This window comes from Rhododendron vialii, chromosome 12a (genome assembly GCF_030253575.1).
Source record: "Rhododendron vialii isolate Sample 1 chromosome 12a, ASM3025357v1".
Lineage (NCBI taxonomy): Eukaryota > Viridiplantae > Streptophyta > Magnoliopsida > Ericales > Ericaceae > Rhododendron > Rhododendron vialii.
Window position 1 is genome coordinate 25,994,388 of NC_080568.1, and position 13,313 is coordinate 26,007,700.

Sequence of the window (13,313 nt, forward strand, 5' to 3'; positions counted from 1 at the left end):
GGACGGAGAGAGGAGAGAAAAAATAATGTTTTTTTTTCTTACCTGATGAACAGTTGCTAGGTAAAAGTGCTGAAGCACTGTTCACAAATTCATTTTAGCTCTTTGTTTACCTAATCTAGTGTAGGACTACTTTTCCTCTTTTGATGAGTTAAAATGGCTATAAAATTTTAGCTTTGCTGGTAAAGTTGCTCTAAGGGGTCTCCAAATTAAATAGGAACTTTTAGAAAATGAATGTAATTTTAAACTCAAAAATTATGTGTTTACATAAATAATTTTTCTACCAATATGAATCTTGTTTGATAAATTTCATTGAAATATTTTAAACGGTGTAAAAAATTAAAAAATTATTTTTCATTTTTATTATATTTGAGTTTGAAATTAACTTCTTTTTGAAAAAGAAGGTTTAAAAAGAAAGCGGAATGGGGCCTAAAACCTAGCCGCCGCTCCACTTCTTTCCCTCTCCTCCCTCCCTTAGGGTTTCAACCCTAAGGGGGGCTTGGGGCTTTCCCTTCCTCTCCTCGTGGACTTTCTTTCCGTTGGTTTGATCGGAGATTTATCTCCTCCTTTTACTGTCCTCCACTCTCGTCCTACCCCTATGCCTCCAGCCACCTAGACCCTCTCGTCTTTTCTACCGTAGCACCTCTTCCGTCATCTCCGTTATGTAGTTGTCGGTGTTCCGTCGTTGAAGTGTGTCTCGGGTTTGTGAATTAGCTTGTGGATGTGGTTGCCGGAGTCCGTTCATGTGCGCGCTTGGTTCACCGAAGTAGGAGTGCTAGATTGGTTGGGTGTTGTTTGTGAAGTTTTATTTTTGCTGCTTTTCGATTTGTTTAATTTCTTGTGTTTTTTTGTTTTTCTCTCCAGTTTCTTGCCGTGAGTCTTTCTCAAGGCTGGATTTCCTCCAGCTCGGTGATTTTGTTGGAGTTTCATTTGTTGGTTTTGGGATACAGTTGTTAGAAGCTGGCTGATGATCGAGGGATTGTCGTATTGGTTTGTGAGATTCTGGAGTTATTGTCTCTGTTTGGGATAATTAACCCTCTTTGGTTGTATGTTTATCCTGTATATCAATGAAATCTCTTATCATTTTGGCAAAAAAAAAAAAAAACACGCACATAATGTAAAGTAATGATCATTTGACAGATCTAATGATAACAGTGACGGAACTAGGATTTTGACCCAAGGAGGGCCGGCTTAATAGATATATATATATATATATTTTTCTTGAATCATATATTTATTATATCATAAAGTTTTTATTTTTCAATACATTATATTTGTACATTGAAATGATTCCAACCTAACGTGGTTAAAAGTATACTAATTATTTATATTTTTTATTTAGGCTACAACATGCTAGCACGTGCCTTTTTTTTTTTTTTGAAGGCTTCTTGCTTGCCCAAGTAAAGGAAATTTCAAAAACAAAAGAATAAAACATACAATTGGAAAAAATACAACTTGTATTTTAAAATCCGTCCTCAAATAATACAGTGCTTATTTTCCCTCCTAAGCGGAGGGTGAACAAAACTTAACTCATTTTTTTAAAGGCTTCTAATGATAAGCGGAACTAGGATTTTGACCCGAGGAGAGCCGGCTTAATAGATATATATATATTTTTATTGAATCATATATTTATTATATCATAAAGATTTTATTTTTCAATACATTATATTTGTACATTGAAATGATTCCAACCTAACGTAGTTAAAATATACTAATTATTTATATTTTTTATTTAGTCTACTTCATGCTAATCACGTGCCTTTTTTTGTTTTTTGTTTTTGAAGGCTTCTTGCTTGCCCAAGTAAAGGAAATTTCAAAAACAAAAGAATAAAACATACAATTGGAAAAAATACTACTTGTACTTTAAAATCCATCCTCAAATAATACAGTGCTTATTTTTGCTCCTAAACAGAGGGTGAACAAAACTCAACTCATTTTTTTAAAGGCTTCTTGCTTATCCAAGTAAAGGAAATTTCAAAAACAAAAGAATAAAACATACAATTGAAAAAAATACTACTCCCAACACTTACAAATTCGTCCTCAAATAGACAAATAGTTATACAGAATCACTCGTTCTTTCTTTCGGGTGAGATCCATATATGTTCTATATAGTCACAACAACAACAACAAAACCCATATATGTTCTAGTAATACTGTAAAATGAATACGCTGGATTCTGAACTTTTTTCAAAATACATCACATTTTGATTTAAATTCCAAAAGAAGTAATCAACTTGGTTAAGCCAAAAGTGACCCCCATAGCTAACCACCCTCCAACCAAAACCCTAAGCGAAGGCTTCACCACCGGCGCCCTCCCCAACACCGCGCTCAACCCTCCAAAACCTAGCAACGCCAAGCTCACAGCCGCCACCACCACCCCCAACCTCACCTTATAATCACTGATAAATCCCGCTGCTAGCAGCGGCACAAATGCCCCAACGGAAAATGACAAGGCGGAGGCTGTTGCCGCCTGGAACGGGTTCGGCAACTTACCCTTCCTCTCCTCGATTTCGTTCTCCCGAATCACCTCTCTAACGACCTCAATACTACTCTCTCTTTCGATCTGAGCCATTCCTATATCGTATTGGGAATACACAGAGACGAACTCTCCGATGGCCATGCTACAAGCTCCGGCAACAAGTCCGGCAATCCCGGTTAGTACCATGGTCTTGACGTCTTTCCTGATAGCTCCGACTCCGACCATTAACGATGCAGTTGAGAGCAAGCCGTCGTTTGCGCCCAAAACAGCAGCTCTGAGCCACTGGGATCTAGTACTGCAGTAGTTGTCGATCACCTGATCAACTTTGAGCTCTTCGATGTGTTGTAGCTCGACGTCGACGTCAGCAGGAATGGAGGGTTTTGTTTGCTCAATAGATGCTTCCATGGAGGAAAATTAAGGAAGAAGGAGAATATTATTTTGAGGTGGAAATATGGAGTAGCTGATATAGGTATGCTTTGTGTTATTATATCATAGCTAGCAAAGGATTGTGGAGGACACAAGCTTCAATAAGGGGTATGTATAGGGAGGGAAACTTATTTCCGGAGCAGTTGCAAACAGTCTATTTACGGAGTCGTGCAATTTCAGTCATCCGTTTCGATAATTAATGGTCCGGATTTTAAAAAAACTATTCGCGCAAATAATTTTTTTAAAATCCGAAATTTTAGATGACCGAAATTGAGCTCCGTAAACATTTATTTACAATTGCTCTGTAAATAAGATTTTCTCTTGTATAAGAGAGCGGAAGTGCTATTGATGGATAAATTATCTTATGGTTCTGATAAGCAAGTTTTATAAATGCTATTTCCTCCGTCTCATTTTCTTTGTAATTTTTTTCTATATTCGTGCCAGTTTTCAATATCTTATATCTTCCAATATAAATTTCAAAAAATATGCAATATGGATCTTGTTTGATAGTTCTCAATTAGTGATATTATACGAAATTCTTAAAATTATGGAAAACATTATAGACCGGTAGTGAAAAAATTTATAAATTTTTATTTGTGGTTGAAAAGTTGTTAGGTATTTTCGGTAGTAAATAAGAGTGAATAAATTGTTGAGAAATGTTAAGTTATTTATGGTAGTGAATAAACTGTTGATGGGTATGTGAGTGAAAAAGTTATTGAGAAAAAATTGCTGATAAATTTTTTTTTTTAGTGGAAACGAGATGGTAAAATGATGAAACTTTTTTTGTTAGTGAAAATGAAATGATAAAATGCGTTAAGTTTTTAGTATTTTTTATTAGTAAAAACGAGGCTTGAGAGATTTAAGCATTTAAAGAATGACACGAAAAACGAAAAATAACAAACAAAATGAGACGGAGGGTATATTACAGTATTTTGCTTTCGTATATACAACTTGAAGATAAATAGGTATCCGTCATTTCATGCCTCGACCAATTTTATTTGGGGGAATTGCATTTCAGTGGAGAGTGGGGCAAAAAATGCCCAACTCATAGAGCATGTTTTTGGAATTGCTCAATCATGGGAAGAAAAACAATAATTCCCAAGACATGAAATTGAAGACAAAAATACCCCTCCCTTCTGTCATGAATCAGGGGCAACTTAGGTTCATACACGGGGCAATTTAAATTCATACACATGGCAACTTAGGTTTATACACGGGGTAACTTAGAGGGCAACTTAGGTTCATACATTGGGCAATTTAGATTCATACGCGGGGCAACTTAAAAGGCAACTTAGATTCATACATGGGGCAATTTAGATTCATACACGGGGCAACTTAGAGGACAATTTAGGTTCATACATAGGCAACTTAGGTTCATACATAGAGCAATTTAAATTCATACATGGAGCAACTTAAGCTTATACACGGGACAACTTAGATTCATACATAGGGCAATTTAGATTCATACACGAGGCAACTTAGAAGACAACTTAGGTTCATACACGAGGCAACTTAGAGGGCAATTTAAGTTCATACACGGAGCAACTTAGATTCATACATGGGGCAATTTAGATTCATACACAGGGCAACTTAGAGGACAACTTAGGTTCATATACGGGATAACTTAGATTCATACATGGGACAACTTAAATTAACACATCTTGATATCTTGATACAAGGTGCATCTTATTTTCATAACATCTTTGCACCAGCTCAAACGGATTGAAAATTGAAATACTTATTTTTTAACTATATTTTTTAATATGTATATAGGAAAAAAAGGAGAAAAAAAAACAGTCGGATTCATTAGAGGCAATACTTACATCTCATGCTTAGAGTGTTGATTCGTGTGCCAAAAATGTTATTTCTGGAGGCTATAAAAGGAGGACTTTGTGTTTCAACTATATTTTTTAACTAAAAAATTGAAATACATAATTTTTAAATATATTTTTAATATATAAATGGTATAAAAAAAATATTTCAAATTTCAATCCGTTTGAACTGGTACAAAGATATTATTTTTCTGACCATTTCATCCTAAATGGTCGTAGTAAATTTTTGACTTTAAGGCCTTTCAACGAACACCCTAAGATTCCTTATTTAATTGTAGAGTTCTTTTAGGGTGCACATTGAAAGGCCTTAGAGTGAAAATTTTATTACGACCATTTAGGATAAAATGATAAAAAAATAATATCTTTGCACCGGTTCAAACAGATTGAAAATTGAAATACTTATTTTTGTAACTATATTTTTTAATTTGTAAAGGACAAAAAAGGAAAAAAAAAATAGTCGGATAGAAAGAGAAAAAAGGAAATAAAGAGAAAAAAAACGAAAAAAAGAAGAATATTCAAATTGGAAAGAAAGAAAAGGAAATAAAGAGGAAAAAAAAAACAATCAAACTGAAAAGAGGAGGGAGGTTAAATGTGAAAATGGGGTTGTGGGGTCGGGGTGGGGCGTCAGGAAAAAAAACACAAAGTAAGAATAATACAACCACATGCTGGGTGTGGCTGCTGTGCCCTCCATGGCAGCAGAGCTTTGCGTCTGATTTGGAAGGGGGTATCTTAAGTCATTTAGCTTTCTGTTTTCATGTCTTAGAAATTATTTGTTCTCCTTTTCATTCCTAGAGTAATTACCCAAAAACGTGTCCATGAGTTGAGAAATAATTGCCCCACCGGCCTCTGAAATGTAATTCCCCCATTTTATTTCTATAATGTTTTTTTTTATCCTTTATTTCTAAAACTTCTCAATCAATAGAGTTACGTACCCCACTAGGGGTGTTTGGGAGCCAACTTTTTGACTTTTCATTTTCAACTTTTTGGCTTTTTGGCTTTTGGGATTATGATCAGAATATATTTTGTATTTGGAAGAGTGTTTGGATGATATGTGCAGAATGCATTTTGCAGTAAGAGTAGTGTTTGGAAGATATGGAATGAAAATGAATTATGGATTAATTTTTTACTATATATATTGCCCCCGATTATTAATAATAGTGTATAATGTATATAAATAATGTTTTAATCAATTTTTTAAATTTACTTCTGAAATTGGATGTACATGACCTAAAAGTGTCCCCCTTTTTTTAATTATATATTTTTTATTTCAATTATTGTTTGCTATTATGTGAAGAACTGGTGGGAGGTGAAGGAAAATCAGTTGAGAGATAACGTTCCAAAACGGACCTAGGGCTTTGCTGCCTCCATGGCACAACAACCCCTACCATGACTAAAAATGACAACGTTTTGGTTTTAAAAAAAATCCTTACCATCAATTTGCAATCCTATAGAGCAGAAATATGATTATGAGAGTTTTAGAGACAAAATTTGATTATGTCTCTTTAGAATAATATGATCAAAATAATAAGATCTTCACACCCGTTCAAACGGATTAAAAATTGGAGTATTTAATTTTTTAACCATATTTTTTAATATATAAACGGTCTAAAAAAATTAAGTGCTCAAATTTTCACTCCGTTTGAATCAGTGCAAAGATCTTGTTATTCTTATCATATTATTTTAAATGGTCATAATTAATTTTTATTTATAAGACTCTCATAATCACATTTTTCTCTACAGAGTCTTAAATAAAAAACATATACTTAATATGAGAGCCTAGAGATAAAAATGAATTACGACGCTTTAGAATAATACGATCAGAATAAACAAGATATTTTCACCGATTCAAACGGAGTGAAAATTTGAGCACTTAATTTTTTGAGACTGTTTATATATTAAAAAATATAATTAAAAAATTAAGTACTCCAATTTTTAATCCGTTTGAACGAGTGTGAAGATCTTATTATTCTAAAGAGACATAATCAAATTTTGTCTCTATGGCTCTCATAATCACGTTTCTGCTCCATAGGATTGCAAATTGATGGTAAAGTTTTTTTTTTTAACCAAAACGTTGCCCTTTTTAGTCCCCGGGTCCTTGAAAACCGAAGGCAAAGTGGAGATTATCCAAAAGGCAGAGGATATGGTTGTCTTTTTGGCATGGCTAGATTCCAAAATGGGAAAATGGGAATTGAAAAAGCTCCTATTATCAGATTCCGTCTTTTATTTTAGAAACAAGAAATCAAAAAATCTATTTTACCCAAAACCCATTTTCTCCTTTCCTGCCAAACACTCAAAACCCAAAAATGAGAATTTGAAAATGTAAAAAGTGGTCATCCAAACACCCCAAAGTCAAATTCGTGAGTCCGTCGCCGCCCGGCCCCACATGAATCTTTTACTACAGTATTATGGAGGTGATAACAGAGCACCATATCTTTCTTCCAGAGATGTGACCGTGGTGACCGTGTCATTTTTTTCTCATAAAAATGCTACATGCCCAAAAATAAAGAAACCCAGAGAGGTTGGCAATGCATTGGTTATGTATTTATATCATAAATGAAAATTGTTTGGTGAAAAAATATATACTCTATGACACAAACCACGTCGCCAAGGACATATTAGTCAGAATCTGAACGGACAAAATCAAAATAAATTAAAAATATACCCTCATTATTATTATTTTTTCGGTGCTTTGAAAATTCAGAACAACAAAGCCGAAATAGCTAACTAGACCACATCCATTATTTAGGGGTGTTTCCGGTAGTGAAAAATTTGTAGATTTTTATTTGTGGTTGAGAAGTTATTAAGTGTTTCCTGTAGTGAATAAGTTGTTGAGAAATGTCAAGTTGTTTCCGGTAGTGAATAAGTTGTTGATGAGTTTGTGAGTAGAATTACTATAACGAAAAGAGTTTTTGTTGACAATTTTTTTGTTAGTAGAAACGATATAGTAAAATGCTGAAAGTTTTTTGTTAGTGGAAACAAGATGGTAAAATGTGTTAAGTTTTTAGTGTTTTTTGTTAGTGAAAACACCCCTAAGTCAAGGAGACTCAAAACAGACGTAAACTACACATTAAAATTAATGACCAACACCTGACGCAATTTTTTTTGAATAAAGACGAAAAAAAGTGGCATTTGTTGTTGGCTAGTAAGAAAGAGTTGGCTTATTAGCTTATTTTTGTCTTTATTAAAAAAAAAGAGTTTCGATCATAATTTTTTGCTTTTTAGATTTTTTTTGTTATGACGAAGCAATAATTCACATAAAAATAAAAAAAACTAACAAATGCAAAAAATAAAAAATCAAATAAGGACAAAAAATAATTCAGAATAGATTATTTAGCCAAACAATGCCTTAGTCCAATCATGAGAAACTAGAGTACTTTCGTTCATGTGTTAAAAAAGAAACCTTACCAATCAAAATAACTTAATTGAGATCTTAAGATTGGTAAACTGATAAAAATTAGTACTACTAATATATATATAAAAGTGATCTAATTTCGTATAAGGTTGATGTCACTATTTTCAAAGGTGGACTGGTCAGTATGTGACATCGCTGGATTAATGAGTATATATATTTTATTTCAGCAGTTACATGACTCCCATCCAAATTATATAAACCCAAGAAATAAATTCAGATTTGAGTTTTTAATTTTCAAAATTCTACTAAACAAAACCCCAACCTTGAAACATATTCAAAGGTCAATCAGACCTGTCTTCCCAAATCTTTCCGAGATTTTATGTTGACCCTGAGCTCAAATCCGCTCTATGCGCTTTAAATCGTAGTATCGGTTTTCTCGTTCATTTTCAGCTATTGAATCATTAATTATATAGCCGAAAGTAAACATAAACATGACAAAATTAGATACAGAGGGTTCACCGCGAATCTAGATCACATCATCGATCGTTGGTAAATCGAACAGACAACTAATATTCGTCCCAATAGATTGACTAATTCGGAAAATCAATATCATTGTTCACTAGCGAGGCATCAATTAAAATCGGGGTAAAAGCCAACACAAGAAATGATAACACGCGGTTGAAAGGCTAACTTCAGACCAACACCATTTGAAGGTCCCTAGCTAATACCTTTCAAAGAATAGCGTAGAAAGAAAGCGAGAGAGGGAGAGAGAGTCTCTGGGTGAGGGCTACCTCTCCTCACCCCCAGCCGCCCCCCATTCCCCTTCTTCCCCACTTCTTTCTTCCCCTTTTTTTTTCTCTTCCTTCTTCCTCCCCCTCAATCCCTTTCTGCCCAGATTCCCTCTCTTCTCTCCTTGCCTCTGCTCTGCTCTCCTACCTCCATGGCTGTGAGATGGTTGAAACTCTCTTTTAAAGGACATGAGTCCTTCCACTCTCCCCATCATTTTTAAAGTCAAGGGCTTCTTGGAACCAGTTCAACAGAGACGGTGGCGGCATCTGCAGCGGCTTCAGTTTGCGGCGGGAATTAGCTCAAGATGGTACAGTGGGTCCATCTAGGAGAGTCTGCTCTGTGTCAATACCTGACTACTCCAGTCTTGGCCACTCCAACCCTCCTTCATGAGTGTGATTGACGAGTCCGATTCCGGCGTCTTGGCTCCAAGAGGCTTTTAGTTTGTTTTGTTTTGTTGTATTTCGCTTTTTGTTTTCTCTGTAATTTCGGACCTATAGTGTCCCCTTTAATTGTAATATTTTCTTATATATATTATCTGCATTTTTTGATTGGTAAAAAAAAGGGGGTCCCTAAGCTAATTGCTAAGTGTTACCATTGCGGCAACCCATCTGTTTATAGAATTCTTAACGTTAGGGAAACAAGAAAAGAATACAAGTATTGAGAAAGGGCATACCCTCCTAATAAAAAATATCCAAGGGAACTAAGGTTAAGTTTTGGCATAACTTAGTTATATCTTCTTATTTTAATCTTTACGAGCTTTTGCTGATTGTTCATAAAAAAAAGAATTTAAATTAAACATTCATCAAGAAAAAGGTTACTGTAAAAAGCATTTCAAATATTTCACCAGTGTTTTCAAATAAATTTTTTTTACCAATGATCCAGGAGATTTCTTGATGCCAAGAAAAAGAATTAGTTGAATTTATCAAGAGAGATGTGAAAAAACGAGAGTGATGAGCTAGGAAAATAGGGTTTCTTAACCCACTCTGATACATGTTGAATGAATTCGGATTGATTTTCTTCTATTGGAGGTTAATTTATGGGTGCTGATAATGCCAAAACCACTTTTGTTTATGTCAAAACTCATTCATTGCATGACATAATTATCCTCTACTACATCACTTGCTTTACAAAAATGCCCCTTGAAATCCATAGGATTATTTTATCATTCCTTTTTATTTTCTTGCACCCATAAGAAGCTTTAGAGCTTCTTCAACAGAGAGAAAAAGCGTACAAAGCTTGGCTTGGTTTGATACTCGATCTATTTCATCACTTTTCTTTTTAATTTTCAGATAGTGGTGAGGCCGAGGCACACGCGATGCGTGTGCAAGTCAAAATTTGGCGAAAATGGCAAAATGCTTCCCATTTATTATTTAATTAAATTTTGTTAAAATTTAACTTGCACACGCATCGCATGTGCCCAGACTCTAGCTAGTGTCGATAAATTTGCCCAATATTTGAGTTTTACTTTGGCAATTGACTTCAGTCTATAATTTTCCTGTCCTCTAACTACTTGTTTTTATTCTTTGGAACACTTGTAGCTATTTATTGTGTGGAGCAAAAAAGAAAAAGAAATAGTGTAATCATGTGTAATAAAAATATGAAACTGAACCGAACATACTACAAAAACTAAACCGAATCGGACTGAATTTTTTGGCCCTACTTTCTTGGTCAAAGGGAGGAGAACTCCATTCTCATACACGGCTATTTTCTTTTTAATTATCATTTGTTAATGGCTTTTCTAAAATTAGCTTGTGTTTGTTATGTGAGTTGCTCGTGAATTGATGAAAACGTGGAACTGGAAACAGTTATTGATGTATAATTTTTGTTTGCTCGTCTTCTAAATTAGCTCTTGTTTTGCTCATGAATTTGCATTTTTGCTTGAACTCGTGGAACTTGAAAACAATTGCCTTGCACTTATGGAATTTCAAGGGATATATATTTTTTCGTTAAGCAATTGGTGTGGTGAATGACAATTAAGTCATACAAACTACTTATCAAGTATCAACCAAGGAAACAAAATCTTGAAATAGGAAAATACACATAAATCAAATATACAGATTCATAAACTACCTACCTAAATATATTCCCTTCCTAATTTAAATATATATTGTATACAGCTAACAAAACTCAAACCCATGATACAAACCAATTGGGGCTAGTTCGAGGACTCTTGCATCTCATTAAGAGGTTAGGAGTTCGAGTTTTTCCATCTGCGTGTGAGTGTTGCTTCTTTTGTATTTGATGGGGTTATTTCTCCCCTTAATGGGGCTTGTAGTTGAGTTGGGCTTATGGTGGTTGTGGTCCTTTTGATAGGCTTATTTATCTCGTTGGTTCAGTTATTAGACTTGATTATCTCGTGGACTCTCACACAATGGATGTAGTGTTCCGTAATTTGTACTTTATACTTCATATATGATGTAATAATCTATCCTACCGATTGAAAAAAAAAATGATACATATCAGTAATCTAGTCACAGCCTCTGGTTGCCGTTTTAAGAACGAGACAACTGAAATCTCCTCGTGAAATAGGTGAGAAATGGGGTTTGTGAAGTGTGCACCACGTGAGTTAAAGGAAAAAAAAGGTGAGTGGGCAGTCCCTTTGGGGGTTGCCGGGTACACCGGCCGTGAAGTAAGAGGATAGTAGTAGATGTGAAGGAAAATAGAGATGTGAGGGTGAGTAAAAAATATTGTCTAGAGCCATGGTGTTCGGAGCTCGAGGATGATTTTTCATCTCACATTGTAATCTCATATTTGTCATATAGTGGAATCTCTCTCTTCTGTAAAGTAGTCATTAAGGCCGAACCAAATAAATATTGTGTGTTTTGTGCGTGTTTATTTTTGTTACGCTTCTATTGCGGGTGGGATGGAGCTAATCCCTGGTATTGTGGGGTGGCATTCAATCTCTGGATCTCTAGAGTCGGATATGGATTGCGGTCCTCCTTCCCAACCTAACTTTACAAGACAAAGCATCACGTTAGTATCTGACTAGCCAGAGACTCGTAAGGCACTCTGATTGGCTAAGTCCCAGTTCAGAAGGGAAGTACAGAGCTTGAATGAGTAAAAATGACCTTCTTAGGCCATCCACGATAGTATAATCAAAAGTCAATTATTTTTAAAGTTAATAATATTGATACAAAAAATGGTTCACAATAGTATAATCAAACTTAGCAACATCTTTAGAAATAATCAAATTTTGAGTTTTGGATAACCAAAACTAACAACCTTTTTCATTAATCAAAATTTGTGGACCTCACATCACATAAGTTAACTAGTTCCAAAATTTGTATACACGCGTGTTTCAACTGGTATTTTATTCTTCTTCTTCGTCTACTCTATATCTTCTTCACTTCACCCACAAACTATTTATCTTTTTTTCCCTCCAAAAGTGAAGCTCATATTTCTTGATTATCTACAATTGATCAACCCATCGTCGCCGGATTAAGGTATTTCACTCTTCTTTCCCGTTTCTATTCCCCCCCCCCCCCCAAAAAAAAAAAAAAACATAATAGGAGGGAATAAAGTTATCGATTTTTTTCTAAAATTAAAAGAGGGAATCGATATATTTTTGCCCAAAAAAATCGTAAATGGAGAAAAGTGAAATTGTAGTGGACTCCTTATTTTGGTTATGGACTAGAAGTGACCATTGTTAAGCTTTACAACTTCTTAAGTGAATAATCAAAAGTTGATGTGCCAACTTTTGGTTATCCATTTTTAATTATACCACTGTGGATGGCCTTAGAGTTGATTCCTCTACTTTATATAAGAGTTACCTGCTTTTGCCTCCAAGATAGCTCATGTCTCCAATGACGTCACGAATAATCGTTTCTTAGTTTGACGTCATGAGGATTGTCAAGTGCCACGTTTGGCGGTACATGAGCCATGTGGCCAAACCAATCTACTTGGCACTCTCATGTCTCCGCCTAAGAGCATCTCCAATCCAATACTCTATTTGAGAGTATCAAAATACTCTATTTTATTCATAAAGTGATTTTAGAGGAAATCACTATTCCTATTTACTCCAACCACAAACCCTCTATTTTTCCTTCTAAAATCACTTTACGAAAAAAAAACCTGTTTTTATACTCTCATAAGGATATGGTTGGTGTAAAAATTTAGTAAAAAAAGCTTATAAGGAAAAAATTGTCTTTTAAAGAGGTAAATAGTGTTATAGAGATGATCCTTTATATTTTCTCTTACCCTCTAAATATAGAGGATCAAAATCCAATACTCTCAAATGGAGGAGGGTTGAGAAGATGGGTTGGAATACTTTGATACTCTCAAATAGAGATATAGAGTATGGGTGGAAGATGCTCTAAGCTACAGCCTACACATGACCTTGTACGATCCAATCAGACACCTCAGCCCGCCCGTGAAGCTACAGGCCAAATGACCCGTATCGTCGTTTGGGGCATTGACTATTGGATCACCTGGGCCTTCA

At 34.9% G+C, this 13,313-nt stretch overlaps 1 protein-coding gene across 1 annotated transcript; it reads right to left on the minus strand.

Moving 5' to 3' along the window:
* Nucleotides 1–2,206: 2,206 nt before the first annotated feature.
* LOC131310605 (vacuolar iron transporter homolog 4-like) lies at nucleotides 2,207–2,923 on the minus strand. The gene has a single exon (XM_058337718.1). It carries the CDS (start codon nucleotides 2,879–2,881, stop codon nucleotides 2,207–2,209), a length of 675 nt encoding a protein of 224 aa, XP_058193701.1. The 5' UTR covers nucleotides 2,882–2,923.
* Between the last annotated feature and the right edge of the window lie 10,390 nt (nucleotides 2,924–13,313).